The 16,301-nt window shown below is 41.8% G+C and overlaps 1 protein-coding gene, 1 long non-coding RNA gene and 1 pseudogene across 3 annotated transcripts; all 3 read right to left on the bottom strand.

The window, feature by feature from the left end:
- Window positions 1-1,315: 1,315 nt before the first annotated feature.
- LOC130378423 (NACHT, LRR and PYD domains-containing protein 12-like) lies at window positions 1,316-6,891 on the bottom strand. Its single transcript, XM_056585196.1, has 5 exons — window positions 6,556-6,891; window positions 5,814-5,987; window positions 4,881-5,054; window positions 3,956-4,129; window positions 1,316-2,639 (listed from the first exon to the last, which is right to left on the bottom strand). The coding sequence occupies exons 1-5, from the start codon at window positions 6,882-6,884 to the stop codon at window positions 2,402-2,404; spliced, it is 1,089 nt and encodes a 362-aa protein (XP_056441171.1). The 5' UTR covers window positions 6,885-6,891; the 3' UTR covers window positions 1,316-2,401.
- On the bottom strand, window positions 6,891-9,135 carry LOC130378416 (protein NLRC3-like; annotated as a pseudogene).
- A 978-nt stretch (window positions 9,136-10,113) lies between these two features.
- Window positions 10,114-12,317, bottom strand: LOC130378420 (uncharacterized). 2 transcript variants are annotated; one of them, XR_008894699.1, is made up of 4 exons: window positions 12,070-12,317; window positions 10,582-10,678; window positions 10,268-10,369; window positions 10,114-10,192 (listed from the first exon to the last, which is right to left on the bottom strand). It is a non-coding gene; the product is annotated as an uncharacterized LOC130378420 (long non-coding RNA). The 2 variants fall into 2 exon arrangements; XR_008894698.1 differs by having other exon boundaries at window positions 10,582-12,316.
- Window positions 12,318-16,301: the final 3,984 nt, after the last annotated feature.

Below are 16,301 nucleotides of genomic sequence, written 5' to 3'. Positions count from 1 at the left end.
ATGTCGGAGGACATTGAATTGGGTATTCAAAGGGCACACAGAGCATTAACACCCAAACCCAGTCGCGCTACGACTGCACTAGGACCATGGGTCCTTCCCCCTCAAATGGAAACAGGCGGGCGGTGCAGCGAGCGCAATGCACTGTTGTAGTTGGAGGATTTCTTACTTTTGAGCCAGAGAGACACTTCAGCCTTTTCTCAGGCTAGGATGAACCGATTTAATTTTTTTTTTGCCCAATTTATAATAGGCTACAAAGAATTATTTACTTCATATAACCTTCTTATCTCCACCGGTGAAGTATCTCTTTAAGACATTTAGAGTACCCCACTATCCAGCACCACTACACCACTGCTGACAGTAGGGATGGTAATCCGAGAACCAGTCCTTATTCAGAACCGGTACCCAGTGAAGCAATTCTTGAATCGTTAGCATGGCCCTGAACGATTCACTTATCGGTTTCCGGTCATTCCAAATGCGTCACGACGTCACACATGTGCCGCCTTGTTTTGTTCCGAACGCAGCAAGCAGGCGCAGAGGCAGAAGCGCTCTAAAGCTTGGTTGTATTTCACGCGGAAAAGATGACAATAGGTCCATTTGCAACAATCTGTATAGTTTCATTTCGTCAAGGGGGTAAATACCTCCAATATGCAGAAACATTTGGCTACACAGCATGCAATTCCTTGCAAGGAATGTCGTGTGTTGTTTTATACACAACTAACTAGCGACGCAATTTCGTCAAAACAGCAGCGGAGCTTATCGGGAGGCATTGTATTAATGCCTAAATGTGTGTGTGTGTATATATATATATATATATATATATATATATAAGTGCTGTCAAGCGATTAAAATATTTAATCGCATTAATACCGCAAATAACTCATGATTAATCGCGATTAATCCAATTTTTTTTCTCTGCTAAATATCCCTTGAATTCTTTGTCCCATTAATTTTTCTCATTTTAATTCTCTTATCAACATGGAGAGGTGCATCGGCTTGCCTTGTGCAATTATTTATTTTACTGATAACAACATTTGCATATACTGATCAAAACAGGACGATACAAAAAAAAGCCTATAGTGCAATTAAACGATGAACATACAAACATAGTGCCTTGAACAGAGCAGTCAGGCTACTGCTTCTTTGTTTTGAACCAAAAGAAAAAAAATAAAATAATAATAATAATTTAAATTAATTAATTAATTGCGTTAATCGCGTGATAAAAAAATTAACGCCGTTAAAATTGGTTTGCGTTAACGCCGTTAATAACGCGTTTAACTGACAGCACTAATATATATATAATATAATATGTATATATGTATATATATATTATAACAGTGCTATATAGTAATTGGAGTAGTATAAAGGGTATGAATACGTAATCTGGAATGAATACCTAACTGAATTCATATGTATTAAAAATTTGTAACGTTATTACCTTATATTACCGATCCACCGTCTCTTTACAGAAGACTTCTTTGTTGTTTTTTTATGTCAAATGAATTTTGTTACAAGTTGAATGCAAATGAGCACTGTTAATATTCCAAAAGGCACAAGCTCTTACTTCACTGTTTTCAGTCTTTATTTGTAGTTTCATTACACACAATGATGGCATTTGGGCTTAAAAAGCCAAACATATCACTTTTTTTGTCTAGACCAATTAATGTGAAAATTTACAATTTCCTAATACTAGACGCACTTCAGATCAGATATTAAAGAGAGTTAATAGCAACAAACAAATTTGTATTTATTTTCTCACCCAATAAGAATCGAGAATCGAGAAGGAATCGAATCGATAAGGAGAATCGGAATCGTGAAATTATTTTCAATTCCCATCCCTAGCTTACAGCTGTTGAAATACAGCTTGACTTAACTATAAATTAACAAGTATTAATCCTTGGCTTTCCTTATTTATTAGTTCATAATGAATAGAGCTTTAATGAGTTTGTCTAATCACTGAGTACACAATATAACAATGTTATTCTGAATCCTATTCATATTTGTGAGTAAAGAATTAGCAATTAAGATAATGAGTACTGGATATATTAAGCTTTAAAACACGTTTTGTGTGACAATTGCAAGTTTCAAATCATTTTTTTATATCTTTCCAGAGATCCTCCAAAATGTTTCTGTTGAGGCTTTCAGGGGGTCTGAGGTGTCCAGCTAGGGGTAAGACCCTCCAAAGACCCCCTGTACTTCACCCTGCTCTAAACTATCACCGTCACGTATACGGGGGACAGTGGGAGGGCAATATTATTATATTTTGAGCTCATTTTTATGTTTATAACTGAAAGGTTGCAGGCATATGGATGTATTAGAATATCCACCTAAACAAAAGGTGTTACATCTGCAATGATACAAAATCATGGATGCAGCCATCACAGGTACTGAGTTATAAGTTGAGTTATATAACCATCCTCTGATGTGGAACTTGTGGTGTAACTGTTTGACCATTGAGTAAAACTGACCTGAGAGTTTCCAGTGTACAGTGTGGACTCCCCAGTCCAGCAGAGAGCAGCTTCACTCCTGAATCCTGCAGATCATTGGTACTCAGGTCCAGCTCTCTCAGACTAGAGGAGTTGGAGCTAAGAACTGAAGCCAGAGCTTCACAGCATCTCTCTGACAGATCACAGCCCTTCAGCCTTCACACAAAATAAAGAACAGGTTAGGAACTGTTATTAAAATAGCTTACATCTTTAACTTATTACATAATGAAGAAATTGTGCTTATTCAATATTGGGTGTAAAATGTATAACTATATCAAAGTTGTCCTGAAGAGGAGGCAGTAGCTCAGGAGGTAGAGCGGGTTGGCTGGTAACCTGAAGGTTGCTGGTTCAATCCACGGCTCCTCCTAGCTGAGTGTTGAGGTGTGCTTGAGCAAGGCATCTAACCCTAACTGCTCCCGACGAGCTGGCTGTCGCCCTGCATGGTTGACTCCGCCGTCGGTGTGTGAATGTGAATGTGTGTGTGTGTGTGAATGGTGAATGTGAGGCAATATTGTAAAGCCCATTGGGTGGCCAATGGTTAGAAAAGCACAATATAAATGCAGTCCATTTACATTTGTTTTGCAGTGTTTAAAAAATCGTTTTGTATATTAACCTTACTTTTTGTTGCAGTATTATGTATATTATGTATTGTATTGTAATATATGTCATTATTTCATCTAAAGCGATGTTTTGTATATAATTAGAAGATTAATTTAAATATTATATATATTGTGTTTTGAGGAAAGTAAATATCATAGCGAATAGGAAAAAACTTTGCGAGCACAAGAACTAAGACAGCATTTGTGCGCTTGGGGGTGTCAGTTGCGTGCTGCTTCACTTTACGTGCACACTTTAATGGATGTAAATCTGTAAAATGTCTTCTGATATTGAACCTTGTGGTGTAACTGTTGTTACGTAATTCACACATTCATACCAACAGGCCACATATGTCCTCCGGCTCCTAGGGAGGCGTCCGGCCCATACAAGAAGCCATTCATTCACGTATCATTTCTACAGATATGAGCGGCCCAGGTGTTCGGCGAACTCAGAAGTTCAGGGCCACATAACAAATTGCAATGCCAACACATAGCCACTAGGGGTCAGCACCATACCACAAAGCAAGTTGTAATGCCAACACATAGCCACAAGGGAGCAGCATAGAGACACATCCAACATCCAGAGAGGCGGGAGTTCAGCACCATGCTTAGCCAATCAGAGCACATAACTAAGTCCACGCCTGCCCAGTATTAAAGTTACAACCCATAGCCCAGAGGGCTAGAACACTCCAGGTAAAGCATCCTTTTGAATGCCCTACTAAGTGTATCTCCACATGTGCAAGTAAAATCCCCCTCCTTTTGTTTCATGTATGCTAGTCCAAACCTTCGCTAAAGAAATTGTGTTAAAGCGATCCTGACTCGGAAGACTTTTTCCAAAAAGAACACGGCACTGTCTGACCATTAAGTAAAACGGACCTGAGAGTTTCCAGTGTACAGTGTGGACTCCCCAGTCCAGCAGAGAGCAGCTTCACCCCTGAATCCTGCAGATCATTGTTACTCAGGTCCAGCTCTCTCAGACTAGAGGAGTTGGAGCTGAGAACTGAGGCCAGAGCTTCACAGCATCTCTCTGACAGATCACAGCCCTGCAGCCTGCAAACACAATAAAGAGAACAGGTTAGGAACTGTGATTAAAATAAATTACATCTTCAACTTATTACACAATGAAGAAATGTGGTTATTCAATATTGGGTGTAAAATGTATAACTATATCAAAGTTGTCGTGATGGGGTGTCAGTAGCTCAGGAGTTAGGGCGAGTTAGCCGGTAACCTGAAGGTTGCCGGTTCAATCCCCGGCTCCTCCTAGCTAGAGTGTTGAGGTGTGCTTGAGCAAGGAGGCACCTAACCCTAACTGTTCCCGACGAGCTGGCTGTCGCCTTGCATGGTTGACTCCGCCGTCGGTGTGTGAATGTGTGCGTGAATGGTGAATGTGAGGCAATATTGTAAAGCGCTATGGGTTGCCAATGGTTAGAAAAGTGCTATATAAATGCAGCCCATTTGTTTTGCATTGTTTGAAATTTGTTTTGTATATTAGTATTACTTTTTGTTGCAGTATTATATACATTATGTACTGTATTGTAATACTTGTTATTAGTTTATCTAAAGCAATGTTTTGTATATAGTTTGAATTTTTATTCCAATATTATGTTTTGAGTAGAATAAATATCATAGCGATTAGGAAAACACTTTGCGAGCACGAGAACTAAGACAGCATTTGTGCGCTTGGGGATGTCAGTTGCGTGCTGCTTCACTTTACGTGCGCACTTCATGGATGTTAATCTGTTAAATGTCTTCTGATATTGAACCTTGTGGTGTAACTGTTTGACCATTGAGTAAAACTGACCTGAGAGTTTCCAGTGTACAGTGTGGACTCCCCAGTCCAGCAGAGAGCAGCTTCACTCCTGAATCCTGCAGATCATTGGTACTCAGGTCCAGCTCTCTCAGACTAGAGGAGTTGGAGCTGAGAACTGAGGCCAGAGCTTCACAGGATCTCTCTGACAGATCACAGCCCTTCAGCCTTCACACAAAATAAAGAGAACAGGTTAGGAACTGTGATTAAAATAACAAACATCTTCAACTTAATAGATAATGAAGAAAATGTGCTTATTCAATATTGGGTGTAAAATGTATAACTATATGAAAGTTGTTGTAAAGGGGCGGCAGTAGCTCAGGAGGTAGAGTGGGTTGGCTGGTGACCTGAAGGTTGCTGGTTCAATCCCCGGCTCCTCCTAGCTGAGTGTTGAGGTGTCCTTGAGCAAGGCACCTAACCCTAACTGCTCCTGACGAGCTGGCTGTCGCCTTGCATGGTTGACTCCGCCGTCGGTGTGTTAATGGTGAATGTGATGCAATATTGTAAAGCGCTTTTGGTGGCCAATGGTTAGAAAAGCGCTAGATAAATACAGGCCATTTATATTTGTTTTGCAGTGTTTCAAAATCGTTTTGTATGTTAGTACTTTTTGTTGCAGTATTATGAAGTGTATTGTAATACATGTTATTAGTTAATATAAAGCAATGTTTTGTATACAATTAGAATAATATTAGAAAAATACACACAATATTATGTATATTGTGTATATTGTGTTTGGAGGAGATTAATATCATAGCGATCAGGAAAACACTTTGCGAGCACGAAAACAAAGACAGCATTTGTCCGCTTTGGGGTGTCAGTTGCGTGCTGCTTCACTTTACGTGTGCACTTTTATGTTTGTAAATCTGTTAAATGTCTTCTGATATTGAACCTTGTGGTGTAACTGTTTGACCATTGAGTAAAACTGACCTGAGAGTTTCCAGTGTACAGTGTGGACTCCCCAGTCCAGCAGAGAGCAGCTTCACTCCTGAATCCTGCAGATCATTGGTACTCAGGTCCAGCTCTCTCAGACTAGAGGAGTTGGAGCTGAGAACTGAGGCCAGAGCTTCACAGCATCTCTCTGACAGATGACAGCCATTCAGCCTTCACACAAAATAAAGAGAAGATGTCAGGAACTGTGATTAAAATAACATACATCTTTAAGCTATTCAATAATGAAGGAATGTTATTGGTTTAAGGCAAGGCAAGGCAACTTTATTTATGTAGCACTTTTCATACACAAGGCAGACTCAAAGTGCTTCACATATAAACATTGTCATACAATAAAATAAAATAATAGGTAAGTAAAAGAAAAACATATGCAAATAGAAGTTAAAATAAAGGCAAAGTTAAAAAAGCTTTTAACAAAAAATACTAAATAATTAGATGTATAAATGTTACATTTTTGTTTAGTTGAGATTGAAAATGTTTTTTAAATGAATACTCCTTCTATTGTTGTGAATATTCTCTTATGTGTACTGTAATACATTACACGTTAATAGGACACCTACAGAGATGTTTTGTATATTACAACTTTATTCTGTTATGAGAAGAATAGTAATACATGTTCTTATGAACCTACAGAGATCTTTTTCATATTATTTAACCTTATATTCCAGTTGTAATTATATTGTGTAGTGTGTCTTGTAATACATGTTATTAGTGAACCCACAGAGATGTTTTGTAGGCTTTGATCACTGGCAGCAGCCTCAGAAGACCCTCCTCTGAAGCAGAGTATTTTTTCAGGTCAAACACGTCCAGCTCCTCTTCTGATGTCAGTAAGATGAAGACCAGAGCTGACCACTGAGCAGGGGAGAGAGATTCTCCGGAGAGACTTTCTGATGTCAGGTACTGTTGTATATACTTCACTAGAGAACAGTCGTTCAGCTCATTCAGACAGTGGAACAGATTGATGCTTCTCTCTGGAGATAGATCTCCCTTTATCTTCTTCTTGATGTAAGAGACTGTTCCCTTATTGGTCTGTGACCTACTTCCTGTCATTCGCAGCAGACCTGTTTTAATCTGAGTGGTCAGTGATCTTTTTTCTGTCCCAGCAGACCTCGTAGGACAATCTGATTGGTCTCCAGAGAGAGGCCCAGGAGGAAGCGGAGGAACAAGTCCAGGTGTCCGTTCTCACTCTGTAAGGCCTTGTCCACACCATTCTGGTAGAGGAGGAGGATTTTATCTTTCCTGGAGGTCGGTGGTTCTTCTGAGAGCAGATTGACACCAGTATCGATGAAGGACAGAAAGACATAAAGGGCAGCCAGAAACTCCTGGATGCTCAGATGTACAAAGCAGAACACCCTGGTCTGGTACAGCCCACAATCCTCTTTAAAGATCTGGGTGAACACTCCTGAGTACACTGAGGCTGCTCTGATATTGATGTCACACTCTGCCATATCTGCCTCGTAGAAGATCAGGTTGCCTTTCTCCAGCTGGTTAAAAGCAAGTTTTCCAAGAGAAACAATGATATCCCTGCTCTGAACTCCATTCTGGATCTGTTTCAGATCTCCCATGGTACTTCCTGTCCCCCTGTAGGGACTGAACCCTCAGGAAGTGGCTGTACATCTGAGTCACGGTCTTGGGCATCTCTTCGATCTGGGATTTTTTGAAGATGTCCTCCAGAACTGAAGCAGTGATCCAACAGAAGACTGGGATGTGACACATGATGTGGAGGCTTCGTGATTTCTTGACGTGGGAGATGATTGTGCTGGCCAGCTTCTCCTCTCTGAATCTCTTCCTGAAGTACTCCTCTTTCTGTTGGTCGGTGAACCCCCTCACCTCTGTCACCATGTCAACACACTCAGCAGGTATCTGATTGGCTGCCGCAGGGCGTGTGGTTATCCAAATGCGAGCGGAGGGAAGCAGGACCCCTGATGAGGTTGGTCAGCAGCACGTCCACCGAGGTGGACTTTGTGACATCCGTCCAGATCGGGTTTCTCTGGAAGTCCAGAGGAAGTCGACACTCATCCAGACCATCCAAGATGAAGACAACTTGGAAATGGTCGAATCTGCAGATTCCTGCTTCTTTGGTGTCAATATAGAGGTGATGAAGAAGTTCCACCAAGCTAAACTCTTTCCCTTTCAGTAAATTCAGCTCTCTGAAAGTTAGGAGAAATGTGAAGTGTATGTCCCGGTTGGTTTTGCCTTCAGCCCAGTCCAGAGTGAACTTGTGTGTTAACAAGGTTTTACCAATGCCGGCCACTCCAGTTGTCATCATTGTTCTTATTGATTGATCGTTTCCAGGTAAGGGTTTAAAGATGTCCTCACATCTGATTGGTGTTTCTTCCTTGGCTGGTTTCCTGGAAGCTGTTTCAATCAGTCTGACCTCATGTTCCTTGTTGACCTCTCCACTGCCTCTCTCTGTGATGAAGATCTCTGTGTAGAAGTCATTCAGATCTGTTCGCTGTCCTGCTTTAGCGATTCCCTCAAACACACACCTGAACTTCTTCTTCAATTAGACTTGATTCACGTGGCAATCGGACCAGCAGCAGATCCTAAATGAGAAAAGAAACAGATTACTCGTTATTGATGGTGATCAGTGGCACCATGTCAATATTTCCTGTTAAGTTATCATCTTTCATGGTATTTAGGGTGTCATACTTGTCGGTCGGAAAAAGCTGGTTGTGAAGGCCGATGTTAGAGATTCAAAATGTTAAGGACTAGTATTTCCACGCATATGATTGGTTAATATAGTAATAATGATAGTGAATCAGTGTAAAGTGATTTGCTATGCTGCTAAACAGACAGGGTTTCCTCACTTCCACTGAGTTGTTTGCTGTTGGTCTGCACTGCAGTATAATGTTTAATGTTAATGTGGCTTCATAACTTGTGGCGGAGAAGCTGGTTGTGGGAAAAAGAATGCATGTTACAGATTCAAAATGTTCAGGACTTTTCGTTTTTACCACATATGATTGGTCTAATGACAATAATAATAATGATGAATGGTGGTGAATTGGTGTAAAATGACATGCTGATATAACAAGATAGTGTTGCATCTCTTCCACAGATTTATTCTGTGGACACTTGCATTTATGTGTAATGTTATTATATCTGATAGACCAAACAATGACCCTACAGATCTTGGTCAAACTGACTACCACCACAATAAACCTAAATATCTGGATCAAACCATTTTTCCCCCAATCTGATACCCCACAATAACCCTACCTATCTGGAGCAAAACCATTTAACCTGATACCCCCACCATAACTCTACATATATGGACGAAAACCATTAACCTGGATACCATTAACCCGACACCCTCTAACCCCAAAGAGGCAAAAAATACTGCTCCTTAAAAATATAATTTTTCTCAATTTTTAAGATAGTATATCTTTTGTCCTTCAAAATAATAGTCTCCTCTGTCTTCAAAGTAAGAGTCTCTTACCGCCCCCCTAGTGTGTCAGCCAGTTTCCTCCGGGTTCATCTCCAAGCTCTGTTTGAGGCTGCTGTACAGACTGAGCACTGGTGACCTTGGACCTCTCTGGGTCTTCTGTGGAGAACACACCACACACACACAACACACACACACACACACACACACACACAAAGGAAGACCGCTAGTCCTAACTTACTGAACCTTTACTCCGCTACTAACTCATTGATTGCAACAAAGTCATCGATCTGGCAGCATTGGTTAAAAAGGACGACAAAAAAGAATGCAAAGTGTAGAGGAAGTTTGTGGGCAGATCTGCTAAATGGTAAGGCATGGTACTTTTTTCTGAATATTTCTGTGATTCTTAATCTCCCTTCGTGTTTCACGCTCGCTAGGCTTTGAGTGGGACACATCAGAATTGGCTTCTTGGCACGAATCCCAGCAGCAATCCAGTGGGCCCCATTAATTACATACAGATAAACACTCAAATCTTTATACATGCCGTCTATAAAGGACGCTGGCCCCGACACTCCATTGCTCGTCCGCTGTCTGCTTCATATTGAAGCTCTGCTCTAACCTGGTCGACTCGGGCCGAGAGGGGTCTTGAACCCACTGCCCTTCTCCAAACAGGCCCTTATGTGTATTGAGGCTAGCAGGTAGAGTACAACGCACTGTGGTAGATTATGTTGATCCAGAGATACACGTGTGCACGTTGTTGTATAATACTCTTTTTCACCATCGACCAATCGAATGGTCAGAGAGTTGGTTGGATTAAGATACAGCCCAACATCATCTCTAATCAATGCTTACCTTTTTGACCATAGACGGATTTCCTGTCTTAAAGTTATGAGGGGTTGTTCCATAGAGCGGTCACTCTTCATGGAGACACAGCTGGGGTCCAGGGGAGTCTGCTCTCTCCTGCTGGACTCTTCTAGAAAAAACAAGAACCAGGATTCATGGTCGTTCGATAGATGCTGTATTTTTATAATCTCTGATAAATCCTCACCTCTTTTCAATGGACTGATTTCCATCTTTAAACCCAACAGGATCATCCATAGAGTGGTCACTCTTCATGGAGACGCTATCTGCTCTATCCTGTTTCTCTGGGCTTCAACACACACACACACACACACACACACACACACACACACACACACACACACACACACACACACACACACACACAACACACACACACACACACACCTTTTACTCAGACTAATGATGGAGTCATGATGTATCACTCATGAGCTCTGAGATGGACAGTCACAGACAGAGAGATCTGTCTGTGACAGACAGAGATCTGTCTGCTCTTCTTACCTTTTGGCTTTGCTCCGGCGGCCATGTTCCCCAGACAGAGTGGTCTTAGAGGTAGGACCCCCCTCCCCTCTCTCCTCATCCATAGTAGACTGGAGACCTGGACACAAACACAACTCATATTGTTTCTACTGCCACTCGGCATTGGTTCACTCTCTGTTTTTTTAAATGACCAGTTGGACCTCTTCCCCTCCCAGTTCATACTCCTCCCAGACTCTGCTTTTATATGAGCTGTGTATTCCGCTCACAGGGGGCTGTTGTCTCTGTTAACTTTGGACAAGAGGCAGCGTCTCTCCTAGACGCAGATTCGTAGACCCTCTCATTCCCAGAGGTTTCTAATATACATTTAATAACGTAACATCATTCAAAACAGAAGGTCTCAAAAGGCTACAAAATGTGTCTGATTAGATCCAGTTCACCGTGCGGATATCATACCAACTGCTCTCTGTGCTGGTTAAACCGCTCTGGAGGCAGGACCATGTATGGACTTCCTCGTGTGATATGACATCACAACCAGATCGGTGAGGCAGGCCCACAGAGAACAAGACCCGGTAAGAGACGTTTAAACACCTTCGCAAAGCAAGATGGCCGTCTTCCTGTCTAAATAATGTTATCATAATACTGCACTAGAAATATAACAACAGTTCATTCTGTCCTAAGTACCTACCTTTAAAGTCACCCAAGGACACAAGGAGACACAAGAAGAAAAAGTCATTATTAACGTCATCCTGACACTTGACTCCAGGCTGGAAGGTTCAGGGTTCACACAAACACACACACATAAAAGAAAAAAAGTCACAAACGGTCTACTCTTCTGCAGTCTGTGATTCAATCAACTCCAGCGGTAGTAAAGTGGATCATATTGCTAGGTCCGTTTTGAATCCCTTGAAAAGGTGCACTGCAGCACCACCTGCTGGTGAGAGGATGTCAGTGGGATGGGCTGAGCTGAAGAACACAAACCAGTCGTCACCAGTGACTTCTGTGTTGAGGCGGTCGCGGCAGTGTTAATTCACCTCGAAGGTGATGTCCCTCTCCTACGAGTGATGCTCTCAGATATAGAGTAGGCCTTCACTACTTCAGAATGATGCAGGCCCACAGAGAACAAGACCCAGTACAAGATGACGTTTAGACACCTTCACTAACCAAGATGGCCGTCTTCCTGTTGAAATAATGTAATCATAATACCCCACTACAAATATAACCACTGTCCATTCTATCCTCAGTACCTTTAAAGTCACCACAGGACCTGTGATTAAGAACCAATACTGAATCAGACGAAACAGTCATTATTAACCTCAACCTGACGCTTGACTCAAGGCTGAAAGGTTCTGGGTTTGATCCCCAAAGCCCACAGTCTAACACGTAGCATTATACAGAGCAGGAATCTTCTGAATTATTCAATAGTAATTTTGACAAATAGCAATGCATCCATACATTGACTAACTTTTTTAACCAAGTGGTTTTACAGGAAACAAACTATCACTACAGTACCTTAGTCGTCTTCGTGCTGTGATGAAGTGAGCCACACCAAACCGTCTGACTCATATCAAGGAAATGATGTCCAACCAGTTGGACCAGTTCACCTCCCAGTTCATACTCCTCCCAGACTCTGCTTTTATATGAGCTGTGTATTCCGCTCACAGGGGGCTGTTGTCTCTGTTAACTTTGGACAAGAGGCAGGGTCTCTCCTAGACGCAGATTCATAGACCCTCTCATTCTCAAGGAGGGCAGGACTATATATGGACTTCCTCGTGTGGTATGACATCACAACCAGATCTGTGATGCGGTCCAACAGAGTACAAGACCCGGTACAAGATGACGTTTAAATGTCTTCACTAACCAAGATTCCTGTCTAAATAATGTCATCATAATACCGACGCAAGAAGGCACAAGAAGAAAAAGTCATTATTAACGTCAACCTGACAGCTGACTCCAGGCTGGAAGGTTCTGGGTTCGATCCCCAATACCCACAGTCTAACACGTAGCATCCTGTAGAGCAGGAATCTTAAAAATGATCAACTTACTGATAGGATTCAAAGTTATTCATGTTTATGATCTATCACAGATAATAGTGGACTACAGTATCTTAGTCTTCTTCCTGGTGGACCAGTTCCCCTCCCAGTTCAAACTCCTCCCAGACTAACCTCGAATAGGCGGCTGATCCATGACCTCACTCAGTGATAATAATAATCAGCTTATTGAAGCATGAACAGAGAGCTCTGAGCTCTGTCCACTCTGAGTACAGAATACTCAGAGTGGACAGAGTATTCAGCGTACAGAGTACTCAGAGTACACGGAGTACTCAGCGTGTTCATTCTGAGTACTCAGCGTACAGAGTACTCAGAATGAACACACACACACACACACACACACACACACACTAACACACACACACACAGACGCCACCGTGGGCAGTGAGGCTCTCGTACCTCTGGAATCTCCCGACACCATTACAGGTCTTACTTCACTGGACGACATTTTATGTATTGGCAGTTTAGGTGTTATGACACTGGTGACGGTGTTATTTCTTTACCCTGCTCCAAGTAGGGAAAACAACACAACACAATGATAACCTCACTTTAGTACACAACACAATGATGATCACACTTTAGTACATAATACAACACAACGATGATCTCACTTTAGTACACTCTTTTGACGTCAGGAGACAAGATGGAGGCCTGTGTTGTTACACTTCGTACAGTTGGTGTTGTGGTGCTCGGTCTCTGGCGGGAACCCAGGCTGCAGCTACCCGGGCATTCCACAGCCAACACTCAGCACACCATGTGACCCAGGCAGCCAATCAGGTCGCCCAGGCAGCCTGTCTCGAAACCAGTCAGATCAGTCCTGGGCAAGCAGCCATCTTGGTTCTACACGCTAGCTGGGTGGGGAACTGAATGAGGATTTATACATTCTATTATTTGATCTGCAGAAAGATTATATCTCTGTTTTCATGATGTTAAACGAGGCATATTATGGTGTTTTCCCAACAAGTAAACAAAGTATTTGACTTCCAGAAAACATGTTTTTGAAGCTGTTAGCTGGAAATAGCTTTTAGGAAAAAAACAATTTGCCTAACGCTGTTCACCTCTGTTTCAGTCCCTTCAGAATGCACTGTTTCTGGTGTCTGTAGCTTTAATGCAAATTACCTGCTGCCCATTGAACAATGAGCTGTCAGACTGAACCACAACATGGAGGAGGGATTGTTGCCGTTTGCGGACTCCTGGAGGTCTATATCTATATAATATAATATAATATAATATAATATAATATAATATAATATAATATAATAATAATTATATTATCCATGGGTATTTATATAATATTATATCTAATATCAAGGCCAAAGGCTATGTGCACCTTGGATGATATGAATCATAAAGACTGCGACTGACGTCTCTGGTACTTCCACAACAAGTAAAGACTCGTAGTGGGGGATATCTCGGCCAGGGTTGAGAATAATTGGGGGAAAGGAACTTTGGCCTTGACTCTCTGAAGTCCATGAACCGCGACATGGAGGAGAAAGGGATTGTCAGCCAAGCTCACACACACCTACACACACACACACACATACACACACACCTACACACACACACACACACACACACACACACACACACACACACACACACACACACACACACACACACACACACACAAAACACACACACACACACACACACACACACACACACACACACACACACACACACACACACACACACACACGCACACAGATCTGACTGGGGATAGTAGAGGTTAATTCACTTGAGGTGGTAAACAGGTTATGTTTTTAAGCTGTTTATTCTCTTGCCAGATGGACTATCTAGAATAGGCTACTTATAAATATTTATGAATATTTTTACTTTTATTGAAAATAAAATACCCAAAAATTATATTCGGGGCTAATTAAATAATATCCGGGGCTTTAGCCCACAATAAAACAGCATAGTGACGCCCCTGGGTTCTGGGTTCAGGGTCTGTGTTTTGGATGTCTGGGTTTAGGTCCTGGGTTCAGGGTCTGCGTCCAGGGCCTCATCAACCAGGTAAACACGCGTCCTGCCGTCCTCTGAGCTCCAGGAAACGCACCAAGTTCCAGGTGGTTCATATTTAGCTCAGACCTCATTCACTCAATACATTCATGATCCAAAATCTGACGGCAGCTGACCTCAGATCTGTTGAACTGTGCTTTTATTTCCTTCACTTCATACGTTTTGACCAATCCTGTTGCTGGAGGCAGTTTTTTGCAGACAAACTAGACCAACCCTTGAAAATTTTAAAATGTAAATACACACAAATTCCTGTATAATTAATTGAGGTGTATGACAGCTCCATTTGCTGGACAGTTTGGACAACAGTCTCACACCAAACTACATTTTCCGTTTGAACCAACGTAGCTATAGTACATTGATGTGAGACCGGGTTGGTGGTTTGAACGTGTTGTAGTAGCAGAGAATAGCCTGCGGGGGCACTATGTACATTGTTAAATACATGAATAGGCTTGAATTTAGTAGAATTATGGATGTTTTATGTTTTAACAAAATGGATTATGTGAACATTGCTGAATAATATTAATTATGTATATTAAATGTATTGCAGGAGTTTAGCTTGACATTAACAAATTTAAAGGACAATTAATGAACCGCAACAAACATTCAGAAGTCAATGTAGGATTTTAATGTATTAACAAAAACGCTTGACAGAAGTTTAATACATATTTTTGTAAAAGAAAGCAGAGGAAAACATTTTCCCAAATTAATCATTTCAAAATGTCCGCACCATTCAGAAAGCAAATGAAGAGGTTTGTGTAAAAGCAGTCCTCCCTGACCAGCTCTGTCCCTGACTCAAAACCCTGACTCTCAACCCTGACGCTGAACCCTCTGAGGGCAGGAAGACGTTCCTTCAGTGTAAAGGTTCAAGAAGGCACCCCTTCAGAGTAAAGCTTGAACCACAGAGAAGGAAGAAGAAGGGGAAGGAGTTGAGATTAGTGAAGCAGTGCGGTTAGTGACAGGCGTGAAGGAAAGGTGTGTGGAAGCACACGGGTTCATGTGGGGTCAAGAAGATCACTCCCACTGGAGGTCAGTGATCCATCAGCCTAAAACCACTGAGCTCAGAAGGTCTTCTGAAGGACGAGGCTCAGGTGAACTGAGGAGACGGGACCAGCAGGATGTCAGGATCAGGTGGGACTCAGCTCAGGTGAGTCTGCCCCCGACCAAACACGATCAGGTGAGGTTCAGCCTTCAGTGTAAAAAAGAAAACATGTGTTAACAATTAATATTAATATTAATACTAATTCTTATAACAATAACAATTATTATGATTATTTACATTTACATTTAGGGCATTTAGCAGACAATGTTATCCAAAGCGACTAACAATAAGTACATTTTTCATAAGAAGTGAAACAACAAATCACAGTAAAGATGTTCATAGCACCAAGTGCAAGTACTAACAATCGCTAGGCTAACCCATTCCCTGTGTACACAGTGATAGCAGCTACTGCAGATGCTACACAATTAAGTACTATGAATATGTGCAATGTAGATTAAGAGCGTACAATAAGTGCGTACATTAAGTGCCAGGACGTACAACATACAATGGTGGCCGGAAGGGACTGGATGGCATTATAATTTTACTATAAGGCCCAATCCCGTTTCTTTGCTCACTGTCTCAACCCTACATCTCAACCCTAACCCTCATTGCTCATGCTCATTGCTACCCCT

This window comes from Gadus chalcogrammus, unplaced genomic scaffold, assembly GCF_026213295.1.
Source record: "Gadus chalcogrammus isolate NIFS_2021 unplaced genomic scaffold, NIFS_Gcha_1.0 GACHA077, whole genome shotgun sequence".
NCBI lineage: Eukaryota > Metazoa > Chordata > Actinopteri > Gadiformes > Gadidae > Gadus > Gadus chalcogrammus.
The sequence above is the reverse complement of the archived record's forward strand: the minus strand, read 5'-3'. Positions and strand labels throughout refer to the sequence as shown.

Bases quoted from the DNA above. Each gene is read 5' to 3' on its own strand.
- LOC130378423 (XM_056585196.1), bottom strand. From the start codon at position 6,884: ATGACAGGAAGTAGGTCACAGACCAATAAGGGAACAGTCTCTTACATC. The intron at 5,055-5,813 runs GTCAGTTTTACT...TTTTGTGTGAAG, and splicing joins TGTACACTGGAAACTCTCAG to GCTGAAGGGCTGTGATCTGT. The intron at 2,640-3,955 runs GTCCGTTTTACT...TTTTGTGTGAAG, and splicing joins TGTACACTGGAAACTCTCAG to GCTGAAGGGCTGTGATCTGT.